We start from the raw sequence: 14,687 nt of genomic DNA, 5'->3' as shown, positions 1-14,687 counted from the left end.
ATTTAGAAGCCATCATTTCATATAGACAGCTAGATCGATGTAAAGCCAGGTAGATACCTGAACCTTCGGGCTGGATATTTTAGACACAACAACCTGTCATCCTGCTGAACCTTACAAATACACAAGCATGTACATGCAGACTTAGAGAGGCAATTTCAGTGAAAAGCATATTGCTTTTGCCAGTTGCTGTTCCAAATTCAAAGTGTGTATCAGTCAGGGTGCTTTTGTGTGCTTCAACTCCACTTCTGCTGCAGTAGCTACAGAAACCCAAAGTTTTACCTCACCAGGCAGAACAAGTGCCCTTTGTTACCTAGACAGATTACAGCTTTTTCTAAAGTCTGCTCTTCATAAAAGCCCAGCTTGAACAGTGGAAATTCTGACTTGCCTCAGATACTGAGGAGACTTTTATAGTTTCAAGTAGCTCCAGGGTTATATTTTAAAAGTTGAATTTCATCACATGTTTCAAGTTTGGTGGAAAAAAAAAAAAAGGCATGATATTTTTAGCAGAAAAAGGTCCATGTCCCCCCCCCCCCCCTTTTTTTCTTAACAGATGTTTCATCTCAATCATATCCAAACCTCAAAGCACAAGTAGCAGTCAACCTTATTCTCCTGTGGAGAAAAAGATAAAATGTCATTTGTTTGGAAGAGGGTTTTTTTCTGTAACCACAACTAGTTTGTGAGTAAAAGCAAATAATAAATGCAGCACTATGGGGTTGTGGAAATGAACCTGAAGCAACATTTCTGCTCTTGAAAGAGCTCGGAGTCCAGCTGCTCTTGTTAGATGGAAAGTCCCAACCCCCCAGCCTACCAAAAAAATAAAAATACCAGTAATCACGCTTTTCTTGCTTTATAAACCTAATCCAGCAACCCAGGTCCTTTCACCAGTAAAATATGTTATACAAAGTGCCCAACTTTGTACCAGAAAGGATTTAAAACTGTAAGGGTAACAAAAAGAGTGGAAAGGAATAGTAGTTGTAAAACAAAATATCCAGAAGTAACAGAGCTGCTACCCGAGGAATTTTCACAGGGCTCTGGAGGAGCGGAGAGCTTTGCTGTGCCTTGCAGCTGGGGCTGCGCACAGGGCTCGGTGCCGTGGAGGAGTGGTCGAGGGGAGCCAAGGCAGCCCTGGACTCTGTGCGCAGATTTGTTTAGGAGGGAGTTATAGTCCCTCTTAAGGATTTGGAGACATAAAGCTAAAGCATGTGGTGCTGCAGACCCTTGTTTCGTTACTTTAATGGAGCCTTTGCAGAGCATGGAGCCATCTGGGTGTGGAAGGATATTCTTGGCAAACTGGCCTTCAGGGGAGGACTGCTCTCTGTGCCCGCTACAGGACCCTCTGGGAGCTGCACTGAGCACCCACCCACCTGCCCTGTCCCAGGCCACCTGTGCCTCTGCAGGGGCGGCTGCCCAGGCCCCATGAGCAAGTAGTGATTGCCCCCCAGATGTTAAGATGCTACATATGAACGAAGTTCACGGTGATACTGTCTAGGAGGATATTGCAGGGGTTTCCACCAGAGGGGTTGCTCAAAGTGGGAAGCTGAACCTTGAGTTGCAAAACACATGGGCTCTCTAGAGCAAAGGAAAGGCTGGCTTCTCCCAGCAGCATGCTCCAGCCTGTCTCCTTTTCTGCATTTTGAGCACTACATAGCACAGTGGACTTCCATCTCTGGTTGTGGTCTTTAGGCGGTACAATACTTATAACGGTGAGCAGTTAACCTGCATTTGTTCAGTGAGAATCTTTTCTTCTGATGAGATCTTATGTGCTCTCTAGACTTTAAATAAGGTGGTTGGGTCAGGCCTTGATGAATTTTATTTCTCTGCATGTTTTGCAGTATGTGAAGTATCACCCCAGTACCATTTCTCACCCATGTGTAGATATGAAAAGGAAGAGACTTCCTTCCTTCCCCACCTCTCAGAGTAAGGTGTAGAGCTCTGAGGATGGGAACCGTGAACCTGCTACTGAATATTAACTACAAGAGCGTTGTCAGATGTGCAACTGATTCATCACAGCCAAAATAATGTGTTACAGTACAGGTCCACAACATTGCTCTCTACAAAAGGCTAGCTTTGTGAGGGTCAGAGTGACATTCTTCCTTGTGGGCAGCAATTCTGATGAAACGAGTATTACAGTTCAGATACCTTTAGCAGCCCCGTTATCACTGCAGAGGTGGTGGAAATACAGTTTTTCCTACTGAACATCTAAGTTAGATGGGAGCAAGTTGATATCAAAACCTACATTATTAATAACATTACCTACTCAGCCTTCATTTGAATAAAGGTTTATGTAGTCACTGGGTTTTTTTCTTCTTTTTCTTCCCTTGTGCATCCCAGGGGGAAAAAAATCCAGAGACAAAATTTAAGATAGAAAATCCTATGTGAAGAGCAATATCAGCAACTTACAGTGAGAAGGAATTTTTAAAAAGTAAAGTTGTTACCAGTTACTAACCAAAATCAGTGTATGGCCATCTTTAGAGAAGAGAGGTCTTTCTTCTTTTGCTTTAAGTCACAAATGATCAGCTGGTGTCCCCATCTGTCACTGTTCAGCAACAGAATTCAACACTTTGCAAGCCCATTCAGAGCTCCAGGGATACATAATACTGTTGGAAAGTAGTAAGTGGTCCATATGACAGTAACGGTTTTCACTTAAGAAGTACTTAGCCATGTTAAATGACACAGATAGTTATAGCAGATTGCATTCTGTTAATGTGGCTTTTGATATGCTCACTGATCAAACAAGTCTTGCTGCTACAGGTATCATCCTGAACTATTCTGACCAAAGCTTATGGAGATTCTTCCCCCGTGTCATTCCCTGTCCCCCCTTCCCTGTCCCCCCCCTTTTTTTTTAAGATAGGGGAGGGGAGGGAGAAATGATCTTCTTTGATCTCCGATGAGGAAGGGAAAAAAAAAGACTGTTCTGTTCAGGCTTTTGGCTAACACAACAAACAGTGTTTAAAATTTAACTTTGCTTAATTAATTAGTGATTCTGTTTAGTGCTGTCTGATCTTCATCCAAAAGGTATTTTGAAGCTTGAGAACTGAACATCAAAGTGTGTTGGGTGAAGATGGTCAAGTAAGGCATTTAATCTGGCAGTTGCTGTTGATGAAATACAGCCAGTTGGGGAACTAATTGGAAAAGGGAATCATAATCTGGCAAAATTCAGCAAACTCCCTCCCTTCAGCAAACTCACTCCAGAGAGAGTGTGAGAAATCTAGGTTTAGTGTTTAAGCATGTATGAGTTACACCCTAGCTAGCAGAGAGACTGTATTGTCCTTTGTGTCTGCATCTTTAGCACAATTTTTTTTTTCATAAGGAGATAGTAAAAAATTCCTCCCCACCCCCCCCCCACCCCAACCCAACAGCTGAAAAAAAGATGCCAGACCTAGACAGAAACCTGTGATTCTGTATCAAGGCTTGGAAATACTTCTGCTTAAATATGTGAAATTATTGGTGTTGACAAAAGGAATTGAAGCTTTATGGGAGGTGGTGTTGCACAGACCTGGGAGTTTGACTATTTTTTATTCAGGAGAGAAAATGTTGCCTGAACATTTGAGTGAATTTCAGTTTAGCAATTCCCCAGTGTCCTAGTGGTGACTTGTTGGTTAGAATCATTATCTGATGCCTGAATGATTAAAACATATTTTGGTTGTTTATTTTTGTTGGGGTTTTTGCAAGCCATCACATGGTCTGAGTCACTATCCGTCTGTTTTGCGCTTAACTGTCTCCCCCTGGTCGGGTGCTGGCATTAGGTCTTGTGACATCACAAATTTTATTTTATTTTTTTTACTCTGTGGTGGGCAATTGAACCTTTCATTTGTGTTGTGACCAGCAACAGGAAACAGTGAAATAGAAGAAGATGACTTCTGTCTGTATTTTCAGGTTGAAATACCCATCCCAGACTAGTACAGCACTTGCTAAATTGGTTTTGACTTGTCCCACTGGACTTAAAATGGACAATTAATTTCCCTACAGTAAGTTTCAGAGAAGGCAGCTTGATCTTTGTTGTTTTGAAGGGTGTGTCTAATTCATCAGCTTCAGCTTTCAGCCAGAGAAAGCTGAATACATGCTTTTGGCACTGACCCAGGGTGAGCCTGTTTTCCTATGTGCTTGTTCTGGTGGCTGTGGAACAGGAATGTTACTCCCTTCCTGGTCCTGTTCTGCCTACATTCATTTGCCACTGGAGAAGACGACCTTTGCTCAAGCAAAGCTATCTCCATCGGGGATGTATTTCAGTCAACTCTGTGGAATAAAACCAAAGCGTGTGCTTAATGGGGGTGGTATTTCTTAATCCATGGCCTCCAGGAGAACTTAAAAGTGAAATCTGAATGTGAATGTAATTGTTAATTAAAGGATGACTTCTCAATTTAGGCTTTCAAACATAGTTGTTACTGCTCTGGTTGTTGTCGTGCAGTCAGCGAAGAATGTCAGTTATGTTTGTCAAACCTGATTTGCAATGAAAAAAATGTTGACAGAACCAGATAATCTAGACATCAGAGACTTCAGGAAAAACAACACAATTAATTCTTTTTCTACCCCTTTGGTCCTCAAAGTCTCTGACTTGTAAGTTCTGCTGCATCTGCTGGATCTGTAAATTGGAAGTGAAACCCTTACCCTGTTGACGTCAATAAGAATTTTACTACTGAGCTTGGTTGGACCAGCTCTTTGACGCTCAATCCCATCAGTCAAGTATTGCTATGAAGTTAAATTTGAGCTGTTACAGAAGTACTTCTGACTTCATCTTCTTGCTTGATATGTCTGTTTTTCAGTTTTCCTTTTATCCTACTCCCCCACAAGTCTCAGGTTCTAGTGTGTGGTTTGGTTTTCCCCACATAGAGATAATTCAGTCCCTTTGTTTCTGGTAGTCGTTTTAAAGAATTGCCATGCAATCCAGTCTACCCGACTTGAGGTGAAGGCTAATATTTCATTTCAAAGGGTTTGGCTTCATGTATGCCAGATGCTGACTTGCATAGGTGGCATTTTTGTCAGTTCTCCAATTTTACCTTTACTCTGCTTTCTCTCAAAAATTATTCAGTAATGACCCTGAAGTTAAGATAATAGTCACTGGTAATGTCCAGTCGTAATTTATCAGTGTGGAATTACATAGCTTCTCCCATAGTTCTGCATTCTGAGTTAAGGCCCTGTGATCCATCACATACCTTTTGGAATGGCTGTCATCCCAAAGAGGCTCCGAAGCAGTTCATCTTTAGCCCGAGTTCTCCTAACTACTGTGCAAATTGGGACATGGTAGCTGTAACTGAGACCTGAACATTCATCAGAGTTGCATCCTTTTTTTGTTTCTGGGCACAAGATCCTCTTAATCCATCTGACTGAAACGCTAAACACAGTTGAACAACAGAGTGAAACTGTCCTTGCTTCGAGAAGGAAGATTATTTGCTAAAGAGCAAGGTGCCACGGTGCTTTGCTTGAGATGAGGCTTTGAGAAATCCAAAATGACAAGCCACCTGAGCGAGGGTGAAAGTTTAAGCAGTCACTTTTCCACCTGACTGCAGCTCTAGTCCAGCTCTCCCCCCCAGCCCCTCTCAGAGCAGGGTGGAGGTGAGTGCAGGACAGCTTGGCTGTCTGAAGCCTAGTACTCCGTGCTCATTCAATACTTGCAGCACAGCAATCAGTTTTACCTTGTTTCTGGGATTTTTTTGGTGATTCCTAAGAAGCAGTTGGAAATATAACCCCCATCTTTTCTTAGGAATGAATAAACCCCTGCAAAAAAGACTTAATTTGAGTCTTAATACCTTTAAAGTGGTGTTCATTCTCCCTCTCTCTTCCTCCCCCACCTCAATTACAAGCAATTGGGTGGTAGTAATTAACAATCTTAGAGACAAACATCTGCTAGTACACTTAAGCCAGTCAGTTTGTTTTTCATGAAAGAATGGTATTTCACAATTTTTCCAAGTTAATATTTTTTCTTTATTGTCTTTCCAATTTCAAATATTGTCCAGACACATTTTTATAGTTTCTTAAGGTTATAGAAGTGAATACAAGACCATTAATAATGAACAAGAACAAGAAAAGAGAACGTCGTAAAGAAAACATATGCAGTATTTCAACTCATGAAACATTCTGTTAGGGAGCATTGTTTTTGAGAACATATGGTTATTCCCATGAGAAGCAACATATATATACTTTTTTTTTTTTTTCCTCCGATTGTGGATTCCCACAACAAGGCTACGTTTCTCTGTGTATTCATCTATATAGCGTGTTCTCTTTGTCAGGACTTGTTATCTGAGCGGGGAGGTAAGCAAGTATTTTTGCACAGATGATATATTGTACGTGGACCTATTTCTGATGGGCTAGACTTTGGGAACACAAGTTTATAAATTCTCCACACTCCTTTGAGATAGCTATCTTGTCTGGTCTAGTTTAATATCATTGGCAGAGCTGAAAGGAAGTTCACATTGTGAATATATCTGAACCTTGGCATGCGGCTCACTGGTGGATCTCTGTTTACAGGCTGCCAGTTTTAACTGTCCCAAGCAGACATTCTCATTTTATTTATAAGTAGGTTCAGCATGTGTTTGTATCCTTCATGAAGCTGAGCGAGCGCATGTCAATAGTCAAAACTAAGTATAGAAACAAGATACCAAACACTTACCCTTCTTTTCTCAGACAAAACACTCGTACTCCAGTATGTATTTTTAAATGTTCATTGGGTTTGGGTAAGGCACACAAGGATATATGCACAGACACATTATTTGATCACTCGTAAATATTAGTTTAATACCTCCATATTCCCCTTTAAAGTTTCCTCATTTAGATTTAATTTTTCTTTGCTGAATGAAACTTGACATCAGGATGAGATCACCAGATTTCCCCATTTCATCTGAGCTCCAGAATGAGTAACTGATTTCAAAGGATAATTCCCCAGAGCAGCAAGGCCAATGAGTTCTTCAGATCAAAGGTCAGCGAAGCTCAAAGAGGATAATTTCTGGCATACAGTATTTAAACTCTCTCAAGGAGTGTACTGCAAGATGTATCCCCTCCTTCCCCAACAGTTGAACTCTTGTTTTTTGAGAAGACTAATTTGTCAGAGCACATTTTTCCTCTGGTATGTGCATTATACATTAAAGTGAAAGCTTCCGATCGGAACACACAAACTGTATATCCAGAAAGGTTATGAAATGTGCCAGTGGAAGGGCTGTTCCTGAACCCAGAAGGTAACTGCGCCGTTCCTCTCTGAAGCACCCTGTGGGCTGGGGAACTCTGGTGCACTTTGCACACACCAACAGCTTTCAGCACAGTGCAAGAGCGCAGTGGTGGAAGGGAGAGAATGGTCTGTAAGACGTTTCATTTTGACAGAAAAAACCCACAAAGAGCATTGGGGCAAGGAACAGTCACCTTGTGCAGGATCAGTTCTCTCAGCCTAATGTGGTTTGCCATGCCAGTGCCATTTGGGATGCTGTTCCTTAACATATACAAGACCACTGTAGAAGTCTTTTGGCCATTATATACATTTAAAACTGTGTGATAACAGGAGTGGATTTTTTTTTTCTTTTCAATTGGTTGTCCACTGTTTCAACAAAGCTAGGGGTCATACCTGCCCAGCTTTCATTTATTTCACATTCTCTAGAACAAGTTGGTGAAGGATTGCAAGAGCCCCTCATACACGTCTATCAGCTTAGTTAGAAATGTTCATGTGAGAAGCTTATTGCTGGTACCAATGAGCCACTGAAAATCTAGGGGCATGTATAATAGTTATGAAGAACCACTGTCAGTGTAACTGTCCTTGTTGTGAAGGTCTGTGCTACCTTTTCATTTCTTGTTGATTTTAGAAGGAAACAACAGGGCTGGGCTAAGGTAGACAAACAAATGTTGTCTTTTGTTTTACGGGGGTCTTTCTGTGGCCTTAGTTTGAACTCCCAAGAATATGGAGTAGTATTTATGGACCGGGTGAGTACAAAGCAAATGGCCCTTCTTCAGATATACTTCAAAGTTCTGCATTGTAGGTAATATTTATTTTAGTATGTGCCTTCATTATGATAAACACTTTACAAAAACCTCCTGAGGAACAGTCCCTCCTCATCCGACAACATCAGGTTAAAAGCACAAGGGAAGAAACTGCTGGAAGCAAACTTTTTCTTCCTTCAGCTGACCTTCCTGCTTAGCTTATGTTTGGTGTTAGGGAATCCTGGCGTGGCTTGGAGTAGAAATCAAAGTGTATCAGTGTGTCAGTATGTGTATAGTAAATGCCATGTCTGCTTGCATTTGCACAGTGCAAATTACAGGTGTGTGTTGGGAAGCTTGCGTCAGTATAATATCAAAACTGCAAATAAATATCAAAGACAGGAAATTCCAAAGGTTAGGGTTTCTATCTCATTCCCCCTTTCTTTACTGCACGTGCAGAATCTTCTATAGACCACTGTTTTGAAAACAAAACAAACAAAAAAAAGTAATACAATAATGTTAAATTTAAACAAAGAAATAAGACTTGATGGCGTGATATATATCGCAGGGTGGCAATGAGAATGTTGTGGCAGAAATCTTAGCTTTTGGAATTTCTGAGTACAAAGCTATGGTACGGGTAGTTTTTTGTTGTGGTTTTTTGTTTGTTCATTTGGTTGGTTGGTTAGTTGGTTTGGTTTGTTTTCCTAAGATAATGGCTCTGTTTCAAATTTGAAAGAAAATGCTGGAAAGTGGCTAATATAATATCTTAATTTCTAGTGTGTTAGTGACTTGTTTTCCTGGGAGAATGATTGGGAGGCACCTCAGTAGTGCTGAACACCAGGAAGGCCACAGAGTAAACCCAGTTTGAAATGGGTCATCCTGAACTGGAGGGCATTATGTCTCCGATTTTTCAGGAGTCTGACTTTACTGAACTGGCACTTATATAAGATCTTACTTACAAAGGCATCCCCAAGAAACAGTTCCTGCTTAGCATTAGGATAAAGGATTTGGGTAAATGCAAACGCGGCAGTGCAAGAGAAAAAACGCTCACTTTTAAGACCGGCATTTTCACAGTATATTCTATGTTTTGGGGAGCAGGCAGGATTGCTGCTGTGCCTAATGAAATATGGGCATAACATTGTTGGCACAGGTATGGATGTATAAAAAAATCATCTAAAAAGTTCAAGGGTAGGGTTAAAAAAATCTGTGTATATTTTCATAACGCTAATGAATACAGAATTAATTTTCTTCAGATACAGGGTTTCATCATGTGCAAGGCTGAGTGCCTCTGCAGGAGACGAAGGCACAGCTATTAAGTTCCTGGGTATTTGTCTTTTAATCCATGTGAGAAGTATATGTATATCTTTCTGTATTATATCTGATATGATATGTTGTGATATATGTCTGAAAGATGTTAATATTGATGCTTTTTATGAGTGCTATTGAATTGTGCAAGTACATAATGTTTTAACTTGAAACTTAGGTGAAATACACTTTTTCATACGTACATGAAAAAAATGCAGCTTAGCCTTTTTGGCAGGTAGTGTTACCTTCTTGGAAGGTAGTAATGTTTTGTGTATTTGAAGAGGGGAATTGGAACAGGGTGAAGACTTCATTTCAGCTTCAGTACTTCATTCACTGCTGGTGAATGCAATGTGTTTTTGCAGTATGTCACAAACTTTCAATATTTTGCAAGTTATTAAACTTATTTACAGTAACAGTTCTGCTGATTTATATTCTCATAATACTGTGTGTGAACTTCCTGTGACTCTAGTGATGTTTGTAGGAGAGGCTGTGTACCAAAAGCTGTTGATAGATTGTCTGCTGAAATTATCCCAGATGTATAGTGAACACAAAAGCAAATCAAGTATAATGATCCTCTCATACAAGTTTGCTGAAATCAATTTCACCCTAAATATAAAGACAGATTTGCAAATATAAGGCTGCTTTGACATTTCCTTGTAAGTGTTTTTTCTTAAATATATTTTTTGCAGTGGCTTTGCCTCCAGAGAAGACAGATGGAGTTTGCAGTGGAGATGAAAAGAAAGCAGAAAAAGAAAGTGACACACGCACAGGTTCCAAGAAGCAACTGAAATTCGAAGTAAGTCCTCTATATTTTAAAGTTTCGCTGTACTGACATAATTATGGTAGAAAAATAACCTGTGGACCAAATAGTGTCCTCTGATGCATATATATAGCTACCAACAGTTGTAATGGGTACAAGAGGAAGTAGAATTGGCACAAATCAGTGTCTTACTATTGGTGCTTCTTAGAGAGTGATTAGTGACATTTATTTCCAGGTACGGAGAGAGTCAAATGATGATCATAGGATCTGTAGGATCTGAAATGTTTAGTAAGAGGCAGCATTCAGTTTAACCCTTTATGGATGATCCTTTCATTAGTAATTTATTATGCCAGCTACCATGTTATCAGATCTTTAGATTGACTTCCATGGACTGTTGCACTTGATTAAATCTGCCTGGTGCAAAAGGTGTAAGCTTCTTTAACCATCGGTCTTCTGCGCCTGGGCCTTCAAAGCGAAATAACTCTGGCATGCTTCACAGGAAATCCATCTGATCACATGGCAGAAGGAAAAGGATTCTGGAGGGCAATGAGTCTGATGGTCTGTTTCGTTTAAGACTTACAAAAATCATAAAACTGCCAAACAGTGTGTGCAGTTGGCAGGTTCTGTTTATAAAGGGAGTGATTTAATAAATATAAGTATTGAAACATGCTGTCATCCAGCTAGAGGGTTGTCTGTCTTGGTGAGGAGGAAGATACTGTGGTACCGGCAAGAAACAGCGTGATTTTTCATCTCTCTGCACTCCAGCAGACATGGCAAACTTCTACCTTTCAGTGCTGTCAGCCTGTCACAGTAATGAGCTTTGCGTTCCTCAATTGTTATTTAAAAGACCATGCAGCCACCTTGCAGCATGGCTTGAGTGTTCATTTCCTTCTCTAGAGCAGATTCAGTCGTCTGGTATGATTTATTTTTTACTGTTTTAAGGCTGATTAAAAGGACGTCGCTTTCCCATAGGCAGTTCAGGTGTTGCTAGGTGCTTGTGTGCCTTCTGGGGGGAGGTGACTTTTCCTGCCTTTTTTTTTCAACCCTCCTTTCTTTTTTTTTTTTTTCCCTCCACAGCAATAACTTTTTCTAGGCACATGTTACAGCTTACCTTAAGCAGCAGACACTTGCAGACAGGGAAGGCATGATAAATTGCAATTAACAGTGCCTTGATATTTGACCGTTGGAGGACACCTGTCAACATGGCTGGTGCCAGAGTAGCTGGAACTCCACCATACCAGCAGAGTCGGTGTTTGTTCCCAAGTAGTTCTTGGCATGCCATAAAGGTTAGCACTTGGTGCTAGGCACCATGACTAATGCAGGGAAGGTTGCCATGGCTCTTAACTAAGCAGGGCACATCCTCACATAAAGATGTTATGTTAGGCAATGTGGGACAGGGAAGTATTAATATGTGGCAAGAAACCAAGTATTGATATTTTTTCCCTTGTTCTACAAATGAAAGTTTTCCAGCTATATAAGCTAGGAGCTAAGAGATCGGTGAATGTTTCAAAAGTATAAAAGAATCCGAAACACAAGTGTTGAGACAAGAGGTCTAAATCCGAGGTGGATGTGATTTGGCTTTTAAAGGTGCTGGGAATGTTTATGTAATACGAAACTGTGTTTCCACAGTAGAGTGTGGGGCACTTGGCAGCTTTCAGCCAGGCTTGTTATAACTGAGAGCAGACTGCCTTTGAACTCAGCAGGGGACAGGGGGTACCCGTAACTGCTGTAGGGAATTGGTTTCAAGTCAGAAGATCAACCAGGTATTTTGAGCTCTATCATGCTGAAGCTATTTGGAGCTGTTTATTTTACTTGCATACAGTGGCTTTCATTTTAATAGCACTGTAACTTTTCTGTTTTGCCTTGTTGTGGCTCTGGATAATTCTGATTGCACAGGTTTTGAGAGAAAGCAAACGATTTGCACCCAGGTGACTGGAGTCAGTCAAAGTGCATCCTTTGTTCTTGACTGAAGTCTTGGGTTTGGTTTGGGGATTTTTTTTCCCTGTAACAAATTGATTCTTTCAGGCTTTCCACAGATCACGCTTTCACTGACAGGAGCACAGTTAAAATAAGGACGAGGCATTGCTCCCAGGTTGTTCTTACCTGCCAGTTCCTAGGCAGGCTCCATTTTGGGAGCCTCAGCGGTGTGATGCTGTACTGCACGAACTCTTTGGGTATCTTTGGGTATCAAATATCTGTGTCAAGGACAGGTGCCACTGGTGGGGATTTGTGCCGCGTGTCCACTTTGTGTTGATGACTGCGGGCACTGTGGTGTACCGCCTCATTCTGTGAGTCTCTTTCTCTTATCTTTCTCTGTCTGAGTTAAGCAGAGTTTTCCTTCTCACTCTTTAGTGGGAAACCTTATTATATTTCCAGAGCTTCAGGGAGTCGTTTTCTTGTACCTTTTTGTGCTTTCTGCAATGAGGTGGAAAGCATCTTGCAGATTCCCTGAAGTCTAGCCCAAGGGAGTTAGGATTATCGTGTGACTGTGATGAGACTCCTTCCTTGTGGTGGACAGAGGCCTCCCCGGGACATATCCTGAAAGCTTCCTCCCACGAGAGAGGGAGGAAGGAAGCAAGCAAGCAAGCAGCCTCCTTCCACAGGCTCTCCTCTGCAAACAGGCCGTTCGCTTTAGGTAATCAGCTGCTCTTTGCATGTTTCTTAGGAATTGCAATGTGATGTGTCTGTAGAGGAAGATAACAGGCAAGAATGGACCTTCACACTGTATGACTTTGATAACAACGGAAGAGTCACACGCGAGGTAAGCAAAGTACAGCTGCCCCTTTGTGTGCAGCGTTTGCTAACAAGAGAAGTGTTTTATAACAGGAACATTTTTTCTTATATGAAATAGAGGTGTCCTGCCAACTTAAACAGCAGTTTCCATGGACCCTTCACTCCTAGAAACAATCCCACCAGTAGTTTACTGTTTTCAAATGTACTGTACCACTTTTTAAGCTGGTCGTTGTTTAATATCTGGGATTAGCCTTTAAAAAATAGTACTGGCATTTGAGGACAAAAAGTATCTGAAACAACTGAACAACTAAAGACATTGTCAAAATAAACCCCTGCAAATGTATATTGTTCTGGCTTCTATCCTGCTTTTCAGAGTTAAGCTAACCAAATATCAAGGTTGCTTTCTGACATTCTTTCCAGTAGGACTAACTATACTGTTCTGTTGTTTTCATGAATATTAGTCTGATCTCTGCCTTCTCCCTCCAAGTATAAACAGCATTGATGATATTTGCTGGAGGACCATAGTGAATGCCTGTCAAAGCATACCCATGTGTATTTTTTATTATCAGGATGTCTTCAAGACGCATTTCCTGTGCAAATAAGAAGCCAAATAAGAGGATGTACAGATTACATTTTCAGAACTTTTTCTATCTCAATTGAATGATACTTCTTCTAGAATAACGTCTTTTACTGACGTTTACTGCAATGTGCTGTCATTGATTTTTTTTTTTTTTTTTGTGAGGTGTGTTTACAGGCTCCCATGCTTTCAGATAATTAGCCGAAAATTGACAGATTTTGTCTCTCTTGGCTCTTAATGCTGGTTACTGTGAAAATTACTAAGAAGTGGTTGAAAGGAATAGGGTAAATACTGAAAGTGTAGTGGCCTTAGGCACCAAATGAGGGCAGAATTTTTTCCTAGAAGACTGAAGCAAATCTCTTTTGGCATTTATGAACAAATTGCCAAATGTGGTAGTTGTTCAGGGGTTTTAATATATATATATGAATATCATTACTAGGCTTTTTTTAATGTCTCTACTCTGATAGTTCTTTGAATATCCAAATGAAATCTGTGCCCCTCATGCAAGAGAATAAGCAGACGAAAAGTTACAGGCGAAGTCCAGAATTCAAATGGGAAGATGAGACAGAGAGAGGGGGCAAGGAGAAGGGTGGGATGGGGTGAGGAAGTAGTATTGTATTTGTTAATGTATGGGGAACAGAGACCAGAAAAATGTAAATAACTTGCCTGAAGTCTCACAAGAGCGTAGTGGCAGATTGAACCCAGATCTTTCAAGACCCAAGGCTAAGTCTTCGTTACAAGATTATCGTGACTCTCAAAGAATAGGGGAAAAACACACAAAACCCAAACCCACACACATGGGTGTCCTTTACATTCAGGCATGGAATTCCCATTAATGTCAGTGGGAGTTCCATGTGCTGAACATAACAAGAATATGCTTTTAAGTATGTATACAATAATTATTTGTGATTATGTGGTACACCGAAGAGCTTAATTTGACTGTACTTAGAGAATATGTTACAGCCAAATTCTACCTCTCCCTGCTACAAGAGCAGACTGCAGCTTAACTGAAACCAAATCTGTGCAGGGATTGGAAATTATACTACTCTGAGGTCTAGAGGTTGCTATGTTCAGGCTTGAACCTGTGCCAAAAAAAATTCTTTTAACCAAGGGACCAAATAGGTTGATAATTTTCATCTCTTTACATGTGACCAAAGATAGAAACAAATAGTATGCACCATTGCACTTACCCAGTTAAGTTTCACACTTCTTTTTCAAGCTGTTCCAGTGCCATTTGTATAATCCATCTTGATGGTTGTCTTCTGTTGAATCCAGATGCTATTTAAGAGTTGTTTGTGCAAGAATGACTAATGATAGCAGCTTATAGATAATCTTGGCCACAAAAGAAGAATTTCAGTCTCTTCATATGACATAGACTTTCTCGTTCTATTAGTCCCTGAGAGACTGGCAGTCAGC

At 40.7% G+C, this 14,687-nt stretch overlaps 1 protein-coding gene across 3 annotated transcripts in view; it reads left to right on the top strand.

Annotated features, from left to right (window-relative positions):
• NKD1 (NKD inhibitor of WNT signaling pathway 1) overlaps positions 1 to 14,687 on the top strand; it is a 114,152-nt gene that overhangs the window by 79,073 nt on the left and 20,392 nt on the right. For 2 of the 3 annotated variants that reach the window (XM_055726797.1, XM_055726798.1), the window contains 2 exons: positions 9,891 to 9,997; positions 12,627 to 12,722. In XM_055726797.1, coding sequence (XP_055582772.1) covers positions 9,891 to 9,997; positions 12,627 to 12,722 — 203 coding nt within the window. The remainder of the gene's footprint in view (positions 1 to 9,890; positions 9,998 to 12,626; positions 12,723 to 14,687) is intronic. The other variant, XM_055726799.1, reaches the window with a different exon arrangement.

This window comes from Falco cherrug, chromosome 14 (genome assembly GCF_023634085.1).
Source record: "Falco cherrug isolate bFalChe1 chromosome 14, bFalChe1.pri, whole genome shotgun sequence".
Classification (NCBI taxonomy): Eukaryota; Metazoa; Chordata; class Aves; order Falconiformes; family Falconidae; genus Falco; species Falco cherrug.
The sequence above is the reverse complement of the archived record's forward strand: the minus strand, read 5'-3'. Positions and strand labels throughout refer to the sequence as shown.